At 41.4% G+C, this 19,658-nt stretch overlaps 1 protein-coding gene across 1 annotated transcript in view; it reads left to right on the forward strand.

Annotated features, from left to right (window-relative positions):
* The window catches only part of alk (ALK receptor tyrosine kinase), a 69,996-nt gene that overhangs the window by 10,435 nt on the left and 39,903 nt on the right, over positions 1–19,658 (forward strand). Inside the window, exons 4-6 of the mRNA XM_034135337.1 lie at positions 1,650–1,822; positions 3,223–3,317; positions 13,327–13,434. Of these exons, the coding sequence (XP_033991228.1) occupies positions 1,650–1,822; positions 3,223–3,317; positions 13,327–13,434 (376 nt within the window). The remainder of the gene's footprint in view (positions 1–1,649; positions 1,823–3,222; positions 3,318–13,326; positions 13,435–19,658) is intronic.

Genomic DNA, 19,658 nt, shown 5'->3' on the forward strand with positions numbered 1-19,658 from the left:
TTACTAAAAAGTTTAAGTAATTATAACCTCCACATGAAAATGAACAGTCACTTGAACCATAATGTATTATCATGGGTAAATCACCTGCAGCTATGAATCAGATTACGAGGAACTCAATTGGAACCAAATCCAAAAATGTAAGCTGCTAAATTCAGCATTTGACATGATGAAAGGACAAACAACTAAGAATAAATTGGATATAAATTGGATAAATGATCAGAGGGTTATTGGGATCTTTGGGAAATGTTTGTCACCTTTTTTTTTATACCTGATGAGTTAGCATCCCTGGTTTTCTGTTTCTGTAGGAGTAGAAAATATAATGAATCTCTGAATAGTGTGACATGTTCATTGCCTTCAGTAACAGCTCAAACAGTAATGTGTTTCGACAGCAGGGTTACACAGTACCATCTGCATTTCCTGAGAGATACTAACAGACAGAGGTTGACCTCGTCAATCACACATTTGTATCTGCTGACCTCGCTGTAAAAAATATTACAAATCATGCATAATTCACATCATGTAGCTCCCGGGGCAGGTCTCTGAGGGTGGTTCTGTTCTTGACGTATTAAATTGATGCTGCTCCATCTTTCATTCAAATGTATGTTATTCATTTTAACATTGCAAAGCGACCTTTGGCCTTCTGCATGTGTACTTTGCACATTCCGAGTTGATGTAGAGAGCAAATGGGGAGACAGAAGCAGACACAGGAGGGAAGGAAGGTAACAGGAAGGTCTAGAGGTCAGAAATGAAGATAATAATAGAGACTGAGGGTAAATAAAGTTAGTCTCGACAAGGGAAGGGAAGACAGAGAGGCATAAAACAATAGTAGAAAATAATAAAAATGTAGGAGTAGAAATGTACCCCTTCTGTGAATTAAAGCTGCCTGATATGTGTGGAGGCAGTGCTACACCATCGCAGCTTCCTGGTGCAAAGCCAAAGATTAGCCATGATTCCAGATTAACACTCTAAATCCTTTTCTCTACACTGAACCGCTGCTGTTAAATCTAGCCTGTCCGCTTTTGGACAACTACGTAGAGGATATCAGTGTTGGGTATTAGCTACAGACCATGTTCACTTTCATCTGGCGCCCGGTGTGCTCTGTGCAGTTCCTGTAATCTTGTCGTTTAAACGGTCACCATGTGGTCCAGCGGTTGACGATAAGGGAAACGACAACCTGCGAGATTTATGTTCTTGGCGCCGCCGAAATGCTGCGCAGGGACATGGTCACATCCCATGCTTGTTAGCGAGCTTTAGATTCAGACTTCCTTTTACTATTTTATTGAGCCCTGTGTGTGTTGTCTAACTTGAATCTGCTTTATGCTTTCCGTATCCCTCCTGGAATTAAAAAATTAGATGTATTTGTGCTGAAGCATGCAGGAGCAGCATAGATAGCAAAATGACAGCAAATCATGATCCTGGTTGAATTGTATTAATCTTGGAATAATTAGAAAAGAACAGATGGCTTTTTCTGATTGAGCTCACATAATGCACTTGAGTAAAACATTACACATGCAGTAAAGGTTGTTGAATGTGCTGTCAGCGTGTACCTTTTTAAAATCGACACTCTGGATTTATGATTACCTTGACTACATATTTCATTTATAAATGTAACTGCATTGCTCATTTGAAATTCTGCCTTGCTTCCACAGATGAGATTCTGGCTGTGTTCTGGGGGCTCACAGAGGGGGTCGCTGTCGCTGTGGATCGCTGAGAACAGTACAGGCCCTGAGGAGCAGCGCAGACTGTGGCGTTCAGCCAGCGTGCCCAAATCTGAGAAGGGCTGGAAACTCATCATACTGCCCCTTTACGGGCTGGCAGACTGGTACGACAAACACTCACATGTTTCAACAGCATTATATCCAGCACGACTGTCCGAATGCTTTAAACCGGCACTATAAGGTGTTTAAGAGCCAACGAGTGGTTTAGCTCTCACTCCAACAGACCTCCTCACACAACTAATTAAGAGCTCCCACAAGAAATCCTTAAGAAACTGAACCAAGTAGCTATTCTTCCTTCTTATCTCCTCTCCTAAATGCAGATTCCAACATTTACATTCCATTTTCCTGGAACATTGCCTCTCACCTCAGCAGAATTAATGAATCCCATAGGGACTGAACAAAATGCAGCCCTCTTTTTTATTCAACTTGTCTGTGATTCAGGGAGTCCAAATCAATACAACAGGCTCTACACACACTACTTGCCTTCCAATTAGAGATGGCCCTGATTTCCCCTCAAAAAAAGGGGAAATTAAAACCAAATAAGTTAAGCTAGGAGAAAGAGAAACCCCAAATAAGGCATTTCATCTCTGTGTGCCTCACTGTTGGTTTCTTTGCCATTGGACCTTGGATAATCCTGCCCCCCTGAGAGTGATACATTTTTTTATCTCTGGGTTATGTAGTCAGCTGTGCCTGGGCTCTTAATTAGAATGTCATGTCCGTATCCACGAGGTGAACCTGCCAGTCTTTGCGCACTGACCTTTGTAGAGCTTAAATAGAATCAGAAATACAGCCTGAAGTGCAGATAAAAGTCAGGACACGACAGACTGTTTTTGGTTTGACAGTAAGAATGGGTGTATACTGTAGCATACCATCACATTTAAGCAACATAACAGATCAAGTACTTTAGATATAATAGATTGACTGACACTATTCTCATGTCTGTACGCTAAATATGATGCTGGATTTAGAAGCCAGTTAGCTTAGCTTAGCACTAAGACAAGAGAAAGGCGGCAATTGTGTTTTTTTCCCTTTAGTTTTTTGTGTAGCTAATTAAATACAATTAATGAGTGAGCTTTAGAGGGGTTTCAGGATATATGCTAAGCTAACCAACAGCTGGCTACATGTTTACCTTGAGGACTTGAGAATGGTATCAATCATCTTATCGAAGAGGACCAGCAAGAAGAACTCAAATACTGACATTTTAAGATTTTTCTTTAAAGGTTTAGGCAGCATAAGTGATGTCATGCCTGTCTACATAATTCTATGCATGAAAGCATTTCATTTTCAAACATAAAAAGAGTTCCAACCCAATAGGACTCAATTTCTTCTGTCTCGGCTGAATATACAGTGAGCTGTCATAAGGCATACAATGCATACCCTCCAAAGCCAAAGCACAAAGACATTTTCCTGAAGAACTTGCATTGTTCTTCACATCCTTTACGTTTGAAGCTTTCCATAATCTCAAAGCTTGTGAGGAAGTATAAACCGCTCTGTCCTTCTGTAGGTTTTGGCTGCAATTCAGCACAGAAGATGGACCTGGATCGGGTTCAGCCGTGTCTATTGACAACATCTCTTTCAGTATGGACTGCTTCCTGGCATGTGAGTACTTTCAAAATGTTTCTTTTGCCACTATTACTTCATCAGACATGGGTTGAATTAATGGTATTGTTTGTCTGATTGATTGACCATCACAGGCACAACAGGGGGAGCGGGATGCCTTTGAAAAAATGTTTACCCTTTTAATGGACTTTAGATATACTTATGAATTTTTTTTATTCCACGACAGCTATTCAAATAATAGTCAATTCAGGTCTGCCCTATGCTTATGTTTACATAGCAACTGATTTGTACACTTTTTATCAAGGACTCACTTATCCTTTCAATTCCCTTGACATAGCCATAATACAGTACTACAACATTTCTTTACAATTCACAGTTAAAACTATTAAAATACAATTTAAATGCTAGTAAGTCTGCTACGAAATAATACCTTTATTAAATGTTCTGCAGTTTTGCATGAAGATACATCCCTCTGAGAATGAGATAAATGAAATGTCAGAACAGTTCAAATCTGCTATCTTGTAGCATGCTGATTGATAAGGGCTTATGTTTCAATGTTGTACTGCAGCCATATAAAGGTTAAGCCTCACATCACCTTTACGGATATGTTTTTGTTATAATTGAGATGGTGTATCAGTATAAAAACAGGAGTAGGATGACAACCATGTCTGGCATCAGAAGAATGAAAGGTGAGAAGGTCGGTGCCTCTCTCCATCTCTTTTTGAGCTGCGCCTGGAATAGTAATGTTTTAGCATCTCTGTACGTGATAAAAGTTCTGACCATGAGAACGTTGGTAAAATGAAGTATAGGTAAACTGACTGGCCAAGGATTCAACTCAAGAAGCCCGGGCATGGGGTCACCCTCTGAAATAGATGGTTGGATTATAAATCTGAAATTGTCCGACACTGACATCACTGACTTGTATCTATGCGAAGTTTGACACCAGAGAGGTTTTGTCTCTTTTAATAACGAGAGATGTTTGTGCACTTCCTTATTATCTCAGATTCATAAAGGTTACCCTGGGACAGCTCGATTTGGTATGTCACACATTCTACAAAGTTTTGCTTTTTAATATGCCGACATATCTCGACATGAAAACCAAAAACCATCAGTGCCGAGAAAACTCGTCAGTAGGCTACAGACAGCGAGAGTTAGCATTAGCATAGTGAAACGTTTTCAATTAAACATGGCACCTTTTAGATATACACCTTAGCCTGGAGTCAATTTAAATATCTTTAAAATCCTACTAGATATTATTGTATGTTTCCCAACCAGTAATACTGTGTCAGCCACTGCTAGCAACAAGCTATTAAGCTAGCAAATATAACAAAGTTGCTAGCCGCTGATTTTGGGGCACAACTGACTCCTTATGTGAGTCAGGATTCAGGAACCTTACTTTGAATGGTGAAAATACACCTCTCTCATGTAGCAGCTCCTCTTTGCCATTGATGCCACATTACAACCAAGCGTGAGTAGTGGGTGGGGAGAAGCCAGATTCAGAATGTTTCATGAAGCAATAAACAGTACATGTGCCTGTAGCCCTTTTAAAAAAATATATTTTGCTTACTATTTCTGTGGTAAACCCGTGTTAAAGGGCCCATGTCATGCTTTTCCGGTTATTACCCGTCCCCTTGTGTGTTATAAAGGTTTTTATGCATGTAAACGGTGTGCAGAGTCACAAACCCTCAAAGTACACCCTGTAGCGAGTAAAACTCTAACACAGAAAATACCTCCCCAAAACGCCTCGTTGGAGATACGTCATTGTCCATTTGATTCTTCCATTTCGTTCCGGGTACGGCATGATGTCATGCCGTACCCGGAACGAAATGGACCAATCCGTGGAGCCGTTACGTTACGTCCACGGAGCCGTTACGTTAAGCCCCCGCTGATTGGTCCAAATTGACCAATCCACGGACTTCCTCACACACACATCTGTTGCGGCTTTCACACCAGCGCTTTTCCCTTTCTAGCTCCGAGCTAGAGCTTTTCTGGTTCTGGTGGTTTTTTTTATAAGTGTGTGGTTGCCTTCTAGTCACTTTGCTCAGCGCTACTGCTTGTAGGCAGGCATGACAAGACTCTTCAGTCGACCCATGTTCAGGGGAGGTGGGTTTAGTTTCCTGCACGCCTCGATGTAAGAGAGACGTAAGCGACGCCGCCTCTTAGCTCCGAAGCTCTTGCTTCTAGACCGACAATTTTTTGGAGCTGGAAGTGAACCGGATTCCGGAGCTAAGAGGCGGCACCGCTGCGGTGTGAACAGGAAAAACCGGTACTTTTCAGGCTCTAGCTCCGAGCCGGCGCTGAAAACGCGTTGGTGTGAAAGGGGCATGAGTGCAGGGAGCAGGGAGCTCTGCTGATTTCTCCTCCCTGGCTGCAGGCTGATAACAGACAGTTGGGATCGCGGCGAAATTCTCTCTGCAGACCCATTCTCACAGCGTTTATCAACCTTTTTTCTTACTCAATATCAAGCCACACTTATTGTTTTTACTTCAGCTGTCAGTTTGTGTGTGCTCAGGATGAGTTTGGCTGTGTTTGGTTGTGTATCGCTAACAAGGAAACAACACCTCCACGGAGCTCAGCGTGATTCACAACGTCCCGACCAATCAGAGCACACTGTGCTCACAGGGAGGGTGGGGGCTGGAGCTATTGGAGCTACAACGAGCCGTTAAAGGCAGAGAGTGAAATTCAGTGAATACTCGTAGTTTACAGAGATGCTGTATGAGAAACCAATGTGAGTTTGGAAAATTGCACAATATAAATCTATTCTAGTAGACTTCAACAATGGAATTATGATCAGTGGAAATGGCCATGACATGGGCCCTTTAAACAAAATGTCAATCATAGCAGATTATTCTAATAATCTTTAAAAGGTGTCTGGAGGCGGACTTTAAAACAATGATAAAAGGTTTAAACTAAATTAATGATATCAAAATACATTATTGAGATAGCATTTGGTATTCAGATGTGTGCACACACTCACACCTGGAAAATGGTACTGGAACACATCGTCTACTATGTGTTCACCGATGATGTTTTTGATGAATTTATACATCCGCCACAGATATAATCTCAGCCCATTTGCCCTCACAGTACATTTCAATCAGATAACATGAATTCATCAGCTGAATGTGATGTGAGTAATACTGCTGTTCTAGGCTGAAGCAGATCACACCGTTCCAGGCTTATTGGCTCACAGCCTCTTTATTTAAAGAGGTGACATTTTCCAGGAGATATTTGCACATCAATTTGTGTTTTATGTCCTTTCCTGAGTGGCAGCGGCACTGCTACGTCCATCCCCGCTTCACTCACTATCCAGATGGCAAGTTCTTAATCTAGGCCAGGTATCCATTTCCCACAGCCACATGCGAAACAGCCACTTTTATCACCTATCAATCAGACCTGCGGATATGCTGAAGCTAAGAAAAAGCTGTCTTTCCCAAAAGTGATCACAGTGAGTGATCAGCATGATGGATCCTTAAACATTATGACGCATCCCTGTAATATGTCAGTAGGAAAACATACTGTGAACACATTATGCAGAGGACCAGCCAGCCATGGCCTTTATCCTTCACTTCCCTAGGCTTGAGTGTGATGTATAGTTTGGCAAGTATGACGTGTGTTTGATGATGCATCCATTGCCCTTCAGGTGTTGGACCTGGTTTTATCTTTTATCTTATCCAGCATCAGTAAATTGGTATATTGTGTTATTATTATTAAGGAGTTCATCCTTCCTAAAGCAGCGTTCAGTTATTATGCTCCAAATATCTGGAACAAACTCCCAGAAACCTGCCGGTCCGCTGCAACTCTGACTACTTTTAAATCCAGGCTGAAGACTTTTCTTTTTGCCGCTGATTTTAATTGATATATTCATATCTTACACTGCACTGTAACTTTTATTATCTTTGCTTTTTATCTTTGCTTTTAAATGAGTGTTTCTAAATATCATTTTATAATATGTTTCTTAGCTCTTAATGTATTTCATTGTTGTAAAGCACTTTGAATTGCCTTGTGTTGAAAGGTGCTCTATAAATAACATTGCCTTGCCTTCAGTTTGTGTACTGTGCCGTCACGTCTTTTACCTTTCCTTCTTTCTTTCTTGTGATGTTTCTTTAACACAACATCACACTGTGAATGTGTCCCCTCGGTAGCTTTTCTTTGACCTCACAGGATTGTCAATGCAACGCTCCTCACCAGGGTTAGATTTTGTCCTTGAAAAATGAATGTGTTTTTTCAAACTGTGTCATAAACGTACCAAAAGCGCTTTATTGATTTACAATGGAATTTCCAGTTGTTTTCTTCTTCCAATTATGTGCCAATAGCTTGGTTGGTTGTTGCGTCCGTGTTTTCTGTTGCGGTAGCTTGTGTAAAACAACGAGGGATTAGTGAAATGTATTTGTTTCTCTAATTATCACCTGCACTTGTGGATGTTGAGAAACATGTAGACACAGCACGGACCAGTAATTACAGACGCTCTACATCCCCCTGTGAATTGACAGTGATTACTTAGTAGGGCTAATTAAAAGCAGTCAATGTTGTCTGTACAGGTTTACCTTAATATTTAGATTCTAGATACTGTAAAAGCTGTTAATGCATGTTAACAGATTAGGAATCCAAGAGATGTTTTGAAAACACTTGTAAAAAGTACATGTCTATTATGCATTGTTAACATACATGTAAGGCACTGTATAATTAGATTTATAAAACGGACAAGTCAAATCAAGCAATCTGATTGGTTCTTAGCCGTGATATAATGAGCGTATATCACGGGTAGAATTGTAGTTACTTTTCACAACAAGTCAGTATCCCTCCGCGTCTGAGAAAAGCTACAACCGTTACAACTGTTACATTACGTCCGTTACGAAACTAACTAACTAACAAAGCTTAAGATGGAAACATGTAAGGGATAATGTGCAGCAAGGACTTATTGACCGTTGTTAAGGACGCTCACATCTGCAGAAAGAAATCCGGTTGATTTAACTGTGTACAGTTGGCCCTAAAAGCAAACTGCATGCTTCGCGTCGGGCCGAACCATGCCCCTTAGCTGTGATATAATGAGCATATACCACGGCCTGTCGTGAGCTATTGCTTAAGTATAATCACTAAGTATTCATAATGCTTTATTATAATAATCATTACATATTTAAAGTGTTTTATAATGACATATAAGGTAAGGTATCATACTGTAATACCTATGTACTAATAATTCCTGGTCTCTTACTGAGATATTTGTGTTCAAAAGTGTATTATAATTATAACAGTAGTTATACATTATTATCCATATAAGTGATTGATATATCACTATAAGTCACTTTAAGGAGCTATGATTATTTTAAAGGGGACATATCGCACGTTGATACTTACCTGTATTAACCCTCTGTCTGAACCGCTTCGTTTAAGGTCCTGTCCGAGACAATCTTCCTTGATTAGCAAAAAGTAGTGCATCCTTGAAAAGGGATATGACGGATAGTAAATTATATTCTATATCGAAATGAGACATAGGAAGGGTAGCTAAATCTGAAGGGCTTGTCGACCCTTGTTTTTTTGACAGAGACTGACCACAAAAAACTGAATAGGTTGCCTTATTTCACAATGATTGGTTGATTGGCACTTGATCCCAAAATGTACGTGTCCACTTAATATAAAGTGAATTTTCTTTTTTTCTAATTTCATCTAAAATGGAATTGAGTGACCAGCAATTATGAAGTATAATGACACTTGACCTTATCAGTCATTATAAAATGCATTATAATGTTTTAGTATTATTATTATTATAATAAGGTATATAATGTACTTTTATTAACAGATACTTTTGTATCATAGGTAGGTTTATAATGCATTATGCAAAGTGTTGTTGATATTTTCTTGCATGTGAGAAAACATTCCACAAACAGTACATTTTCTATGATATAAAGCAGCAGTATCCCGTAGGGAATAATACTGACTGTGACGGTGATACGTCTGAAGTGTGGATATTTTTCTCTCAGAGCTTTTGCAATCTCATGATATTTTCGGATTGTGGCTGGGTGGAAATGAGGTCCCCCCCTCCTGTTGCTGGCCTCTGGTGGGCTTCAGGCAGCTTACGGCGCCCTGCTAATGAACAGTGACAGCCACGCCGGCTGCTGCCCTGCCCTCTGGTTCACGCTGCTCTGTGGTGGACCTGCTGAGTCCTCCTGCAGCAGCATACCAATGCTGTGTTTTCCTGCTCTGTCTGTTCCAAAGCCCTGCCATAGCGCGTTTCCCCATGCTCTGAATAACAATGCAGCCTTATCAGCAACTTTGCTGAAGATATAAAAAGTTGCTTAACTTGTTGTGTAAACACAACACATCTAAGGGTCTTACTTGCAGAGCGACAGTGTTGTGTAGAAAGCAATCAAACACATTGCGGTCATTCGTGTGCTGAATGAGATCCATCACATCTGCACGTAAACTCTATCTGTATCAAAGCCACCAAGCAGTGGAGACTAAGACGATCCTATTTATCTGAGGATTACAGGGCTAAGGAATGAGCTATTGATTTTCTAGCTGGCAGATTTTTGGTAAGCAGTGTTGAGTTTTTTTTAAGCCTCGAGTACAAAATTACAAGATTTCTCTACTCAGAGCAAGCCACAATAGAGACCAGGCAACAATCTCTAGTTCTGAAAAATGCTAATGCGGAAGTGCCTGAAACTTGCATTCTTTCTCATGGCCAGGATTTTTTCTTTGGGGTGGGGTCTCCTCTGGTTGCAAAAAGATGTCCAATTGCATAGAAGTCTATGAGAAAACTACCAAATATCTCTTTTGATATATTACCCTTAGTAATCATTTTCAAAATAAGTGTATGATCTCAATTACTGGTTTTGAGTCCTTTTCAATACAACAAGGTGTTGTTTTTGGCATGATGGTCCCATTTAGAGTAAAATAAACAGTAAAGCAGCATTTGTTTTAGGATAGGGTAATCTTGTGACAGGTTGCAACCACACTCAAACCCTCAAAGTGTGTTTTCAGTTCATAGAAGCCACTTGTTACAAGTTAGTCACTTAGAATGTCATGTTCAGTTTTATAATTGCTTGTTCTTGCATTGCTCCACCCTCTTGTGTCACTCTGCAACAGCCAAACTTAAGACTATTATACCATTGTCAAAAACAAATGGTTGATTTGATGGTGACTACTTCCTATATAGTCTATGAGAGAAACCAACAGCTGAAGAAGTTTAGTAAAAACTGCTAACCTTTACTTTAAAACAAGCACATACAAAAACAAAAATGTGTGTTAAGTTGTTTGCTCTAATTCAAAGCCGGTTTTGTCGGACCAAGTGGTACCGCCACACAGTTGCTTTCCAAACCTTTCAGCTGTTGAGGGAGCCCCCAGCCATATTGTCATAAATGCTCAGCCTTCAGCCTAAAGGAGCAGGGGAGGAGAGGAGGGAGTGTTTTTGTGGTGAAATGATTACAGAGATAAAGATGAAAAGTGTTGCGTCCGTCCCCTGACAAACCAGAATGACGGCGGGGATAGGAGGCATCATTTGTTTTCACCAAGGAGGCACATGACACTATTGTGGGAAAAGTACTTGGTGTGAACGCGCTATGTGGACAACTCATTGTCTCGTCCCAATTAGGACAAGTTGGATTTTTGCTTCATAGTCTTTTCCAAGGTTTGGAAACACCACCTGTTCATCAATGGGTTTGTTGGTGTTATCTGGAGCTGCAGCTTTTTATTAGAGGACTTTGTGTGGCTTAGTAGAGCAAAATAAATTATAAAACCTTCAATTATCCTTTGCGGCTGTTGCCTTCCAGGACAGGCCTATGGAGAATATCACGCTGCTACAGTGTAAACAAACTCTATGCTTTCCTGCTGCTCTATAGGACAAGCTTGTGTACAACTAGAACACTTTTCTTTCCCCATGCCGTTTAAAATGTAATCTGCCTCTGAACATTCTATTATAAATGAATAACAGAAACAAAGCTAAATATGTGGGTCATACAAGTACTCTCAATGCATTGCCTGCCTAAAGTATCTACACTGAGCACTCTGAAAGTGTTCAATGAAATGACTATAAGAAAGGCCGTCATTAGTGTTGATAGACTACACTGTAGTCTATCAACACTAATGACGGCCTTTCTTACCGCCACAATGCTGTAGTCACAACAGCATTGTGGCGGTAGGGCTGAAACAGCAGTGATTCCTATTGTTTTATAGTTGACTATGCTGCAAAGCCTCTTTGGGTGGTGTACACTATATTCAGCTTTGTTCTTAAAGTTATAAATCATAAGGCAGGACTAGCAGAATAGCAGTTGGTCAAGTTCTGAACCACTGCCCTTTCCTGATGTCAGAGCATTGCGAGCTGGCAGCCTTATCAGATCCATATACCAAACTGAACCTTATCTGACTTTCAGAATAATCTCACATCTTCTGCTTTCATAGCAACCAACAAGGGTCATGTAGCAACGGAGCCACAGAGGGCTTTCGCGGCAGAATATAACATCAAAGAAATAACATGCTGGACAAAACTATTCAAAGAACATTGGCTCGCTTTGGAAACAAAGAAAGGTCGTGTGAAGTCTCAGGCACATTTATAGCAGCTGAACTGAACATATCTGGCTTCCTAAAATAACAAGGTGAAACCTTTACCATGGAGGGAAACAAATACATTTCGCATTCAAGCAGTCTTATAAAAATGATTTTCCTATGCAACAAATTAGAATTCTCAATCGCGTTTAAGGGAAATGTATTCTCTCAGATTAAAGTGATAGTTAAAACACAAATGGATGATGTTTTACATTTAATAAGTATTTGTTACATCACTTAAGCTACCTATGTAAATTAAGTCACATGATTTACCGTATGTTGTGTCTCTACTGTTTTACATGCTTTAATGTTCAGAAAGCTCTTTATTGTTCTCATACTGCCTGTGCTGCAGCACCTCTTTTCACCCTCTGTCTGAAACCAGAGCCCAGTCTGCTCTGATTGGTTAGCTGGCAGGCTCTGTTGTGATTGGTCAACCGCTTAGAGATGTTTCGCCCCTTAGTCTATCACGTACAATGTGATGGAGAGCTAGCCCTAGTGTTTTGTATAGTGATGTCACTATGTTACATAAGTAAACAATGGAGGCGTTTCAGGGTGTGGGAGGATTTGGGATTGTAGCCCTTGCAGACCATTGACATGCACAGAAACCTATATAGCACACTACAGGAAAGGGAAAACCTTTAAAAAGCATAATAGGGCCTTTGTAATAGTAGACCAGGTTGTCACATTGTATGCACACAAGTTAAAAGGGTACAGTATGCACTGTCGTATCTTTGTTAGCCAATAACTATTTGGATTGAAGGTTCTGTATTATATCTTGTCGGTGGTTGTAATACTCTTGTTGGACATTGATTTTGTCATTTTAGTCCTTTCTCAAGTACTGGAAAAAGTATTTTGTTATGTTCAGCTGACAGGGTTGCATTGATTGTCCCTGTAGCTCTACAGTCCCTGATCAGATGTGGCAGTAGATTTTTGAACAGCATTCAGTGCAATCTTTTAAACCACTGATTGCAGTGCATGGACCCAATCAAAGACAAATAATGCATCTGTTCAGCAATTTTCCCGGGCAACCATGGGAACTCCTGCTTCTCCACCTTCAAAGGAGGATATGTCTTTTTCCCCACCCCACAACAGTCATTATAGTAGCTAAGTGATTCTCCCCTACTTCAAAAAAAAAGCTGGTTTGCCTGGCAGACAACTCTTTTAGAATAGTTTGAGGAGGGGAGCTACCAGAAAGCTTATACATTGTGTCCTGGGAAGGCTGTGAGGTTGGAGGCTTAAAGATTCTCTGTAAAACACCCTGCCTGAACCATCTACCCTATGATGGGATGGAGACAGGTAGAGATGGAGTTGCATGTTATGTATTCCACTCCCTCTGTATAGCCATCGGTGGTGCAAATGAAAGTGTGACCCCTGCTGGTTGTTCCACATGTTCTGTGCCACTGAGAGGTCTGCAGCCACTGTGCTTATACTGTGTCCTGTAGTGTTTGCTGCACATGAAGGGAATAAAGCACAACCAATCAATAAATTCATTGTATTTCTCTTCCAGCCAACGGTGAGTTCCCACCAACCAGCTCCACCATGCTGCCTTTCATACGGACCAACAAGACTACCCCCCCATCCATTCGAAGCCCTTTGAGCTTCCCCACCACAGATTGTAAGTGTGACCACGGTTCAACTGAGTGAGTGAGTGAGTGATGCTCGGATGGATTTATGGAGAATATTCTCCACATGCATATTTTTCTCCTTTTGTCTTTTCTACATTCTCTTTCAATCACACACGTATGCTTGCTTGCATTAATGATTCATAATTACTCGACATGTGACGATCATGGCACCCCACACACAGGCTGCAAAGTAAGTGTGCCCCCTACTGGTCTGCACCATATCTGAATGACAGCTGCAGAGATCTCCTTGGCATTACATGGAGCAGGACGGGCAGTTTTGAAGTCTAAAATCCTCCAATTTGTCTCCTGAGAATGTCAATGGAGCCACTTACACAGACTTGACATTTCCCACCTTGCACACTCCCACTTCCCTGCTTCAAAAGGGTAGACACAAGCACAGATTCCATTTCTATATTTTCAGTCATGAGTTGGAGATACTTTCAAATCAAACTTGCTCTAAGACGTTTTTCTTCGGTTGTAGCTTTGAAGTGCAAGAGGTTCCCCAGACTTTAGGACTGGACTTTCAGATATCAGCCACTACCACTTTAGTCACTGTAAATATGTTTGCCATCCTTTTCCTCTAAGCATTATGTGACAGTCATTCACAGCAGTTATGCACTCGTTGAATAAATATAAACTTTAACTCAGTTTCAATGACTTCAAGGACATGCTTTCCAGTCTAAATAGATGATCGGTCTGGACAGTGCTCCCACACTCCAGGAGTGTAATTGCATTCATCGACAGTATATCTTCTTTTCTCTCCCAGGAGGCATAATAGGTGTTATGACATTCATATGCTGTTAGAGCCCAGCAAATCAATGTTTGTAAGGTGCACAGGCTGTTTGCTATTTGAAAATGGTTAGAGTCATCACACTCTCACACTGTGTTCACATCTTTGTTAAGTTGCCCTTGAATACACAGCCAATATACCTCTTAAGTCTCAATCAAGGTGAAGTGGTTGGTAAACAGGCCCTATTATGCTCATTTGTTAGGTTTCATAAAGTATGTTGTGCCTTTACCGTGACATGTTTACATGCTTTACAAAAACTGCTTTTTAATGTTATGTAGTGATGTCACTGGAAGTAAACAAAGGAGTCCAATGGAGGTGTTTCAGGCGGGGGGTGGAGTGTGTGGGAGAGAAACTCCGTCTGGAGGAAACTTTTGGATTGTAGCCTTTGCAGACCATTCACACGCACAACAACCTATATAGCACACTACAGGAGAGGGGACACACCAAAACCGTGCATACACATTTTAATGTATTTTTTAGTTATCCAAATAACATGAAGCTATAGCATATTTTGGATTTTACTTTGATTGGCGCTGCTGCTAGACTGTATAGTAAGCCTGTGGTATTTCCCTTATGGCTAAATAGAGCAAAAGGAGAAATATCTGATTGATTGATTAAAGACTAACTCAAATGGGTTGAGGAGCACCCAGACAGCCCCATAACTGACTGCACCACAGATTTAGCATTCCTTCTGCTGAACAAGCACTGATAAACACCCCGAGCACACAGTGTCTGACTCAGAGAGGGGGTGATGGTCAGCCACCAATAGTCGACTCACTGCGTTAGGGTCCTAATATGTTTGTGCAGCGACTTGTCGGTTTGAATGTCTGTGAAGTGGGCCACTCTTTAGTCTGGAACACAGAGCCGCCTGTTTGTCTCGAGGGACAAACGAGGACAGTGAATGATCGGACATGAATGTTTAGCCAGCTGACATGATTTGATAATGCTGCAGGATTATACATTGAACTGGAGCCACCGACGTGACTCCTTCAGGCTCCTCCGTCTATCAAGGATGTTCTTTTATGTGGAGCAGGAAGGGGGAAACATTTCATACGCAGTACAATATTATATAAAAGGTGTTTCATTCTTGTGGAGTTTGCCAGCAGGATCTAGCAGCAGCAGCAACAAAGAGGCTATTTCAATGTGCTTACACAGGTAATACTCTGTATGGGTACAATAAAAGCGTGCGGCCTTGGGGAGAGATGGGACTGTGCGATCACAGCGCTCTCGCCCTTGTGATTATCATACATATTAACTCCGGGGCCAGAAAGAAGTTGAACTGGCAGTTATACATTGGCCCTTTCAAAGACAGCCGTGGGCGGTTTACATTCGCCCGGCGTTTCACGTCCCCCTCCCTGAAGCTTTGACGCAAGCCTGATGAGGGTTTGGCTCAACAGACCTGTCACTCCAACAAGAATCACTTTTCCCCCTGAAACGCTCGATGATTAACCCCACCATAACTCTCCTCTGACTCCCCCCTCCATCTTTCCTTTCTCTCAGCCACCACATTTGGGCCTCGCACTTTTTCTTCATTCATTTGTTCCCCATTTCCACCATTGATAAGCTGCTGAATACTGCCTGCTAGTTGACTACCGCCACCAAGACTTCTTGCTCTCAGTCTGTTGTCCCACTTCTTCCTCATTCCTCCTTTTTCCTGACTTCCCCTTCATTCTCCTCTTTATTTCCTTTCCCTCTCATTGATTCACTGCTATTCTGGCAGCTTTCATTTCTCACCACGGCCCTAGTGTGTGGCACCCGCCTCTCACTGCTGACTCATCATTTGCTTTTGGAAGAGAGGGGGGGGGGGGGGGGGTGAAAAACTCAACCTAGATGAGCTGTCTTCCCTTTTCTTTGTGATTACCTCGCCTGATGGGAAAAGACCGCTTGGCTAACCTCAAAATGAGCTCCGGGAGTACATTTCTCTGGCCATTCACCGTTTGAGAGTGGGTGTGCGATTGACAAAGATAAGTGTGTTCATGTTATTTTAAGACAATAGTACTTAACAAAAAATGCTTCCATGATGCAACAAAGCATTGTCATATTTACACCTTATGTGCAAAATAATAGCAAGCTGTACAAGTATTAGCTGCTTTGAACAGACATCCGATTTTTATATCAATGTGTTCCACTTCCACAACACAACAAAAGAAAACAACAACAAAAAACAGTTCTGAGGGGAGATGAAAATCGATAGAAATCGAAACAATCTGATTGGCTCTTGAAAGTAACTGACAGCTGATTTTGCTCCTTGATCGCAGTGTGAAAAAACGTAAATGCGTTTTGGCCGTCACATGCTCGCTAATTAGCTGCAGAGTGGAGAGTCTGCTTCATTCTTTACTCGTTCATAAACACAGGCCCGTGGCAATCAGTGAGCTAGTTGTTGTTACTTTGGGTTTTAGAGGGGGAGCATTACTCACTCAGACAGATATGAGACTGATAACGAGCAGTGCCACGCAAAACAGGCTTTTGTAATTAATGGCACTCGGGTGCCTCGTAAGCTTTGTGCTTAGCATTCAGATCCATTCATGGCGTGCCGGCCTTGATCCATCTCTCTAATGGCCGGCCCAAGGAGGACAACTGTCAGTGGATAAGGAGGATACACGCTACGAGAGGAAGCAGCCCACACTGAGCTGCAGTTCTGTGTGTTGGGGGGTTCATAGTGAATTATGAAGCGCTTTAATTGCACTATTTTGAAGTGCTTTACTTTGAGAAAAAGACAGTAGAATCAAAAACAACAAGCACAATATTTTTAGTCAGAGTGTTGGTTTGAGATTCGATTACATATCCTTTTTGTTTCCTGTAGCAGGATCATTTTGCCCTGACATGTTTTCTTTTGATTAAAGCAATTGTACATTATGCATATTCACTGTCAAGCACAAAGGTCCTTCTCTAGCATACCTGTAGGAAGATGATTCTCAGCAGGCGTTCAGATCATAAACAGCTCCCTGCACACAGGGCTACATTGGAGCGGGTATGTTGCTCTAGGTGAAAAATGAAATACCATCCAGGAAATCTCCTTTGAGTATCAGATCCCTGAGGTCAAATGAACACTGTGCAGCAGTTTGTAATAGCCAGGGTCAGGATTTTACACGTTGATTTGACACCCTCTGGCTTACTGGTGGATGCAGTGTGACAGCCATTGAATGGCCTGATTACAATTGAAATGGTTGCTCAAATATCAGGTTGACACAACAGGCCTTCTTGTACCAAGAAATGATCACTTTTCACAGAAGCAACCAACTATCATTGCTTCATTGTGCCAATTTAAAACCCATTCAGAGGCCATACGTCTGATGAAATGCTTGTTTATTTGTTACTGATTGGCACAAGGACTGCCTTGTCATTACTAAAAAATGACTTTTTGCTTTTGTCTTGTATTCATAATGTTTGGCAGAGATAAGGACAGGCATTGCTTGAACATTGCTGTCAGTATTGTAATCAAATCATTGTTATTTACGCTGCATCTCTTTCGTTCTCTCTCAATTGCTCACTGATGACAGTGTGCAGCTTCGCCCCATTATTTGATGAGGCTAGTGTTTGTTATGATGATGGCACACCACCAGTTGCAAAGTTCACAGTAAAGGTGATTCATATAATAGTCAGGCAGAGACGGAGCATCCCTGGGGAAGTTTGTGCATATAAGTGCATGTGTGTATGTGTGTGTGTGTTCAGTCAGAGGGGCGGATGAATGTGCCCACCACTTATTAGAGAAGGCTATCATCTGTGAGAGCACATCTTGTTTTTGTTTGTTCTGCCAAGTACCTATCAGAGAATGGCTCATTAAACCACTTGTGTGTGTGTGTGTGTGTGTGTGTGTGTGTGTGTGTGTGTGTGTGTGTGTGTGTGTGTGTGTGTGTGTGTGTGTGTGTGTGTGTGTGTGTGTGTGTGTGCGCATTAGAACTCACTCATATTGATGGACCAACAAGATCGATCAGCTGAGTTGAGGTGCGAAACCAACCGCACCCTGGGGAGACGGGGGGGAGAAATCGAAACGGAGGACACGGCTAACTTCGACAGCGGCGGTGCTACTGTCAAAACGTCAAGATCACTTTAAATAACAATAATCTTGTTTATGTCAGGTAGCCAATATGTCTCCAAATAAAAAAACAAAAAGCAGATGCATCATTCACATGTAACCTTCAATCTTTTGTCTAGGCATGTCCTGTATGTAGTGAGTTGAATCTCAGTGCAACCTATAAGGAACAGTGAGATTTAGGTCTAAAGCACCATTTGGCTTCGGATGCTTTTCTGCTCCAGTGAGGGATTTATTTCCAGCAGTCTAAACTCTTTTTACCTTGTTGAGTGGTAAAGAAATACTGACTTGAGGCATCAATTTACTCCTGCTGGAAGGGAGCCAGACAGAACTCAAGTTACCTATCCCAAAAGTTTTCTGTTTTTCTACAGTGAGTGCCTTCGCTAAGACCAGGCTGAACTCCACATCGAATCATGTTTTCAAGCGTTTCCGAGAAGCCTGATTGAAATCGTCTCTGCTGGCAACACTTCATCAAACTCAAAAGAGATGTTTGTGGGGCTAAGGATGGAGCTCTGATGTCGAATCATTTACCAGATGCCCCTGGAACCAACCAATCGTTGAGATCAGACTGAAAAATAAGTATGCTTGACATGCATTCCATCCAGCGTTTCAGCAACCTCATTCGGACTGGCAGCCATAGAAACATGCACTTGGGATGAATGCTTTAAAATGATTCCAGACCAAAAACCATCGTCTGTATACAATTTATGGGAGAATGGAGTTGCACACACATCCCCACACTCATGGCAAAAATGCCAGCTTCCTGCTGTAATTGTTTCTCAGTCAGAGCAAGTGGGCTTGATATCTGATCTCTGAGGCGACAGGAACAGCAGAAGGTGTTGTTGTGAGAGCATCATACGTTGAAGTAGCACTCCTGAGAATGGTCTCATGCCATCATGTCTACTTCCTGTGCATATTGACACCATTTCATCAGTTTACTACCACAAAAAGGAGATTTTACTGATAACCCTGACCTTACATTTGTTGAAGCAGAATGAAAAAGTGCATCACCGTTTCCTCTGTTTGAATGTGCATATCCTTTTTAAAACTACACTTAAGCATCTGATTCTTCGAAACTGGAAACAGCACAACCCCCACAATTACTTTTTACTTTCTCTATATTTCTTTACATCCATGTTTAATAACATAACATGTTCTCCTTTGTTATGTTTTAGGAGCCAGAGGTCAAGGCATTGGCCTATTAGGGATGTGTGTGGGTGGAGGGAAAGTCAATTCAAGTGTTCATTATATGTATTGTATTGTTGCTGTTGTCATTGAAAGATCAATACAAATATTAATAAAAAAAAACCTGTAAGTACCTTTATAACAAATGGTGTTACTTCACATTGGGCATCAATTTAAGGGCTATCAAATCCATAATGGGAGCTGTT

This window comes from Trematomus bernacchii, unplaced genomic scaffold (assembly GCF_902827165.1).
Source record: "Trematomus bernacchii unplaced genomic scaffold, fTreBer1.1, whole genome shotgun sequence".
Lineage (NCBI taxonomy): Eukaryota > Metazoa > Chordata > Actinopteri > Perciformes > Nototheniidae > Trematomus > Trematomus bernacchii.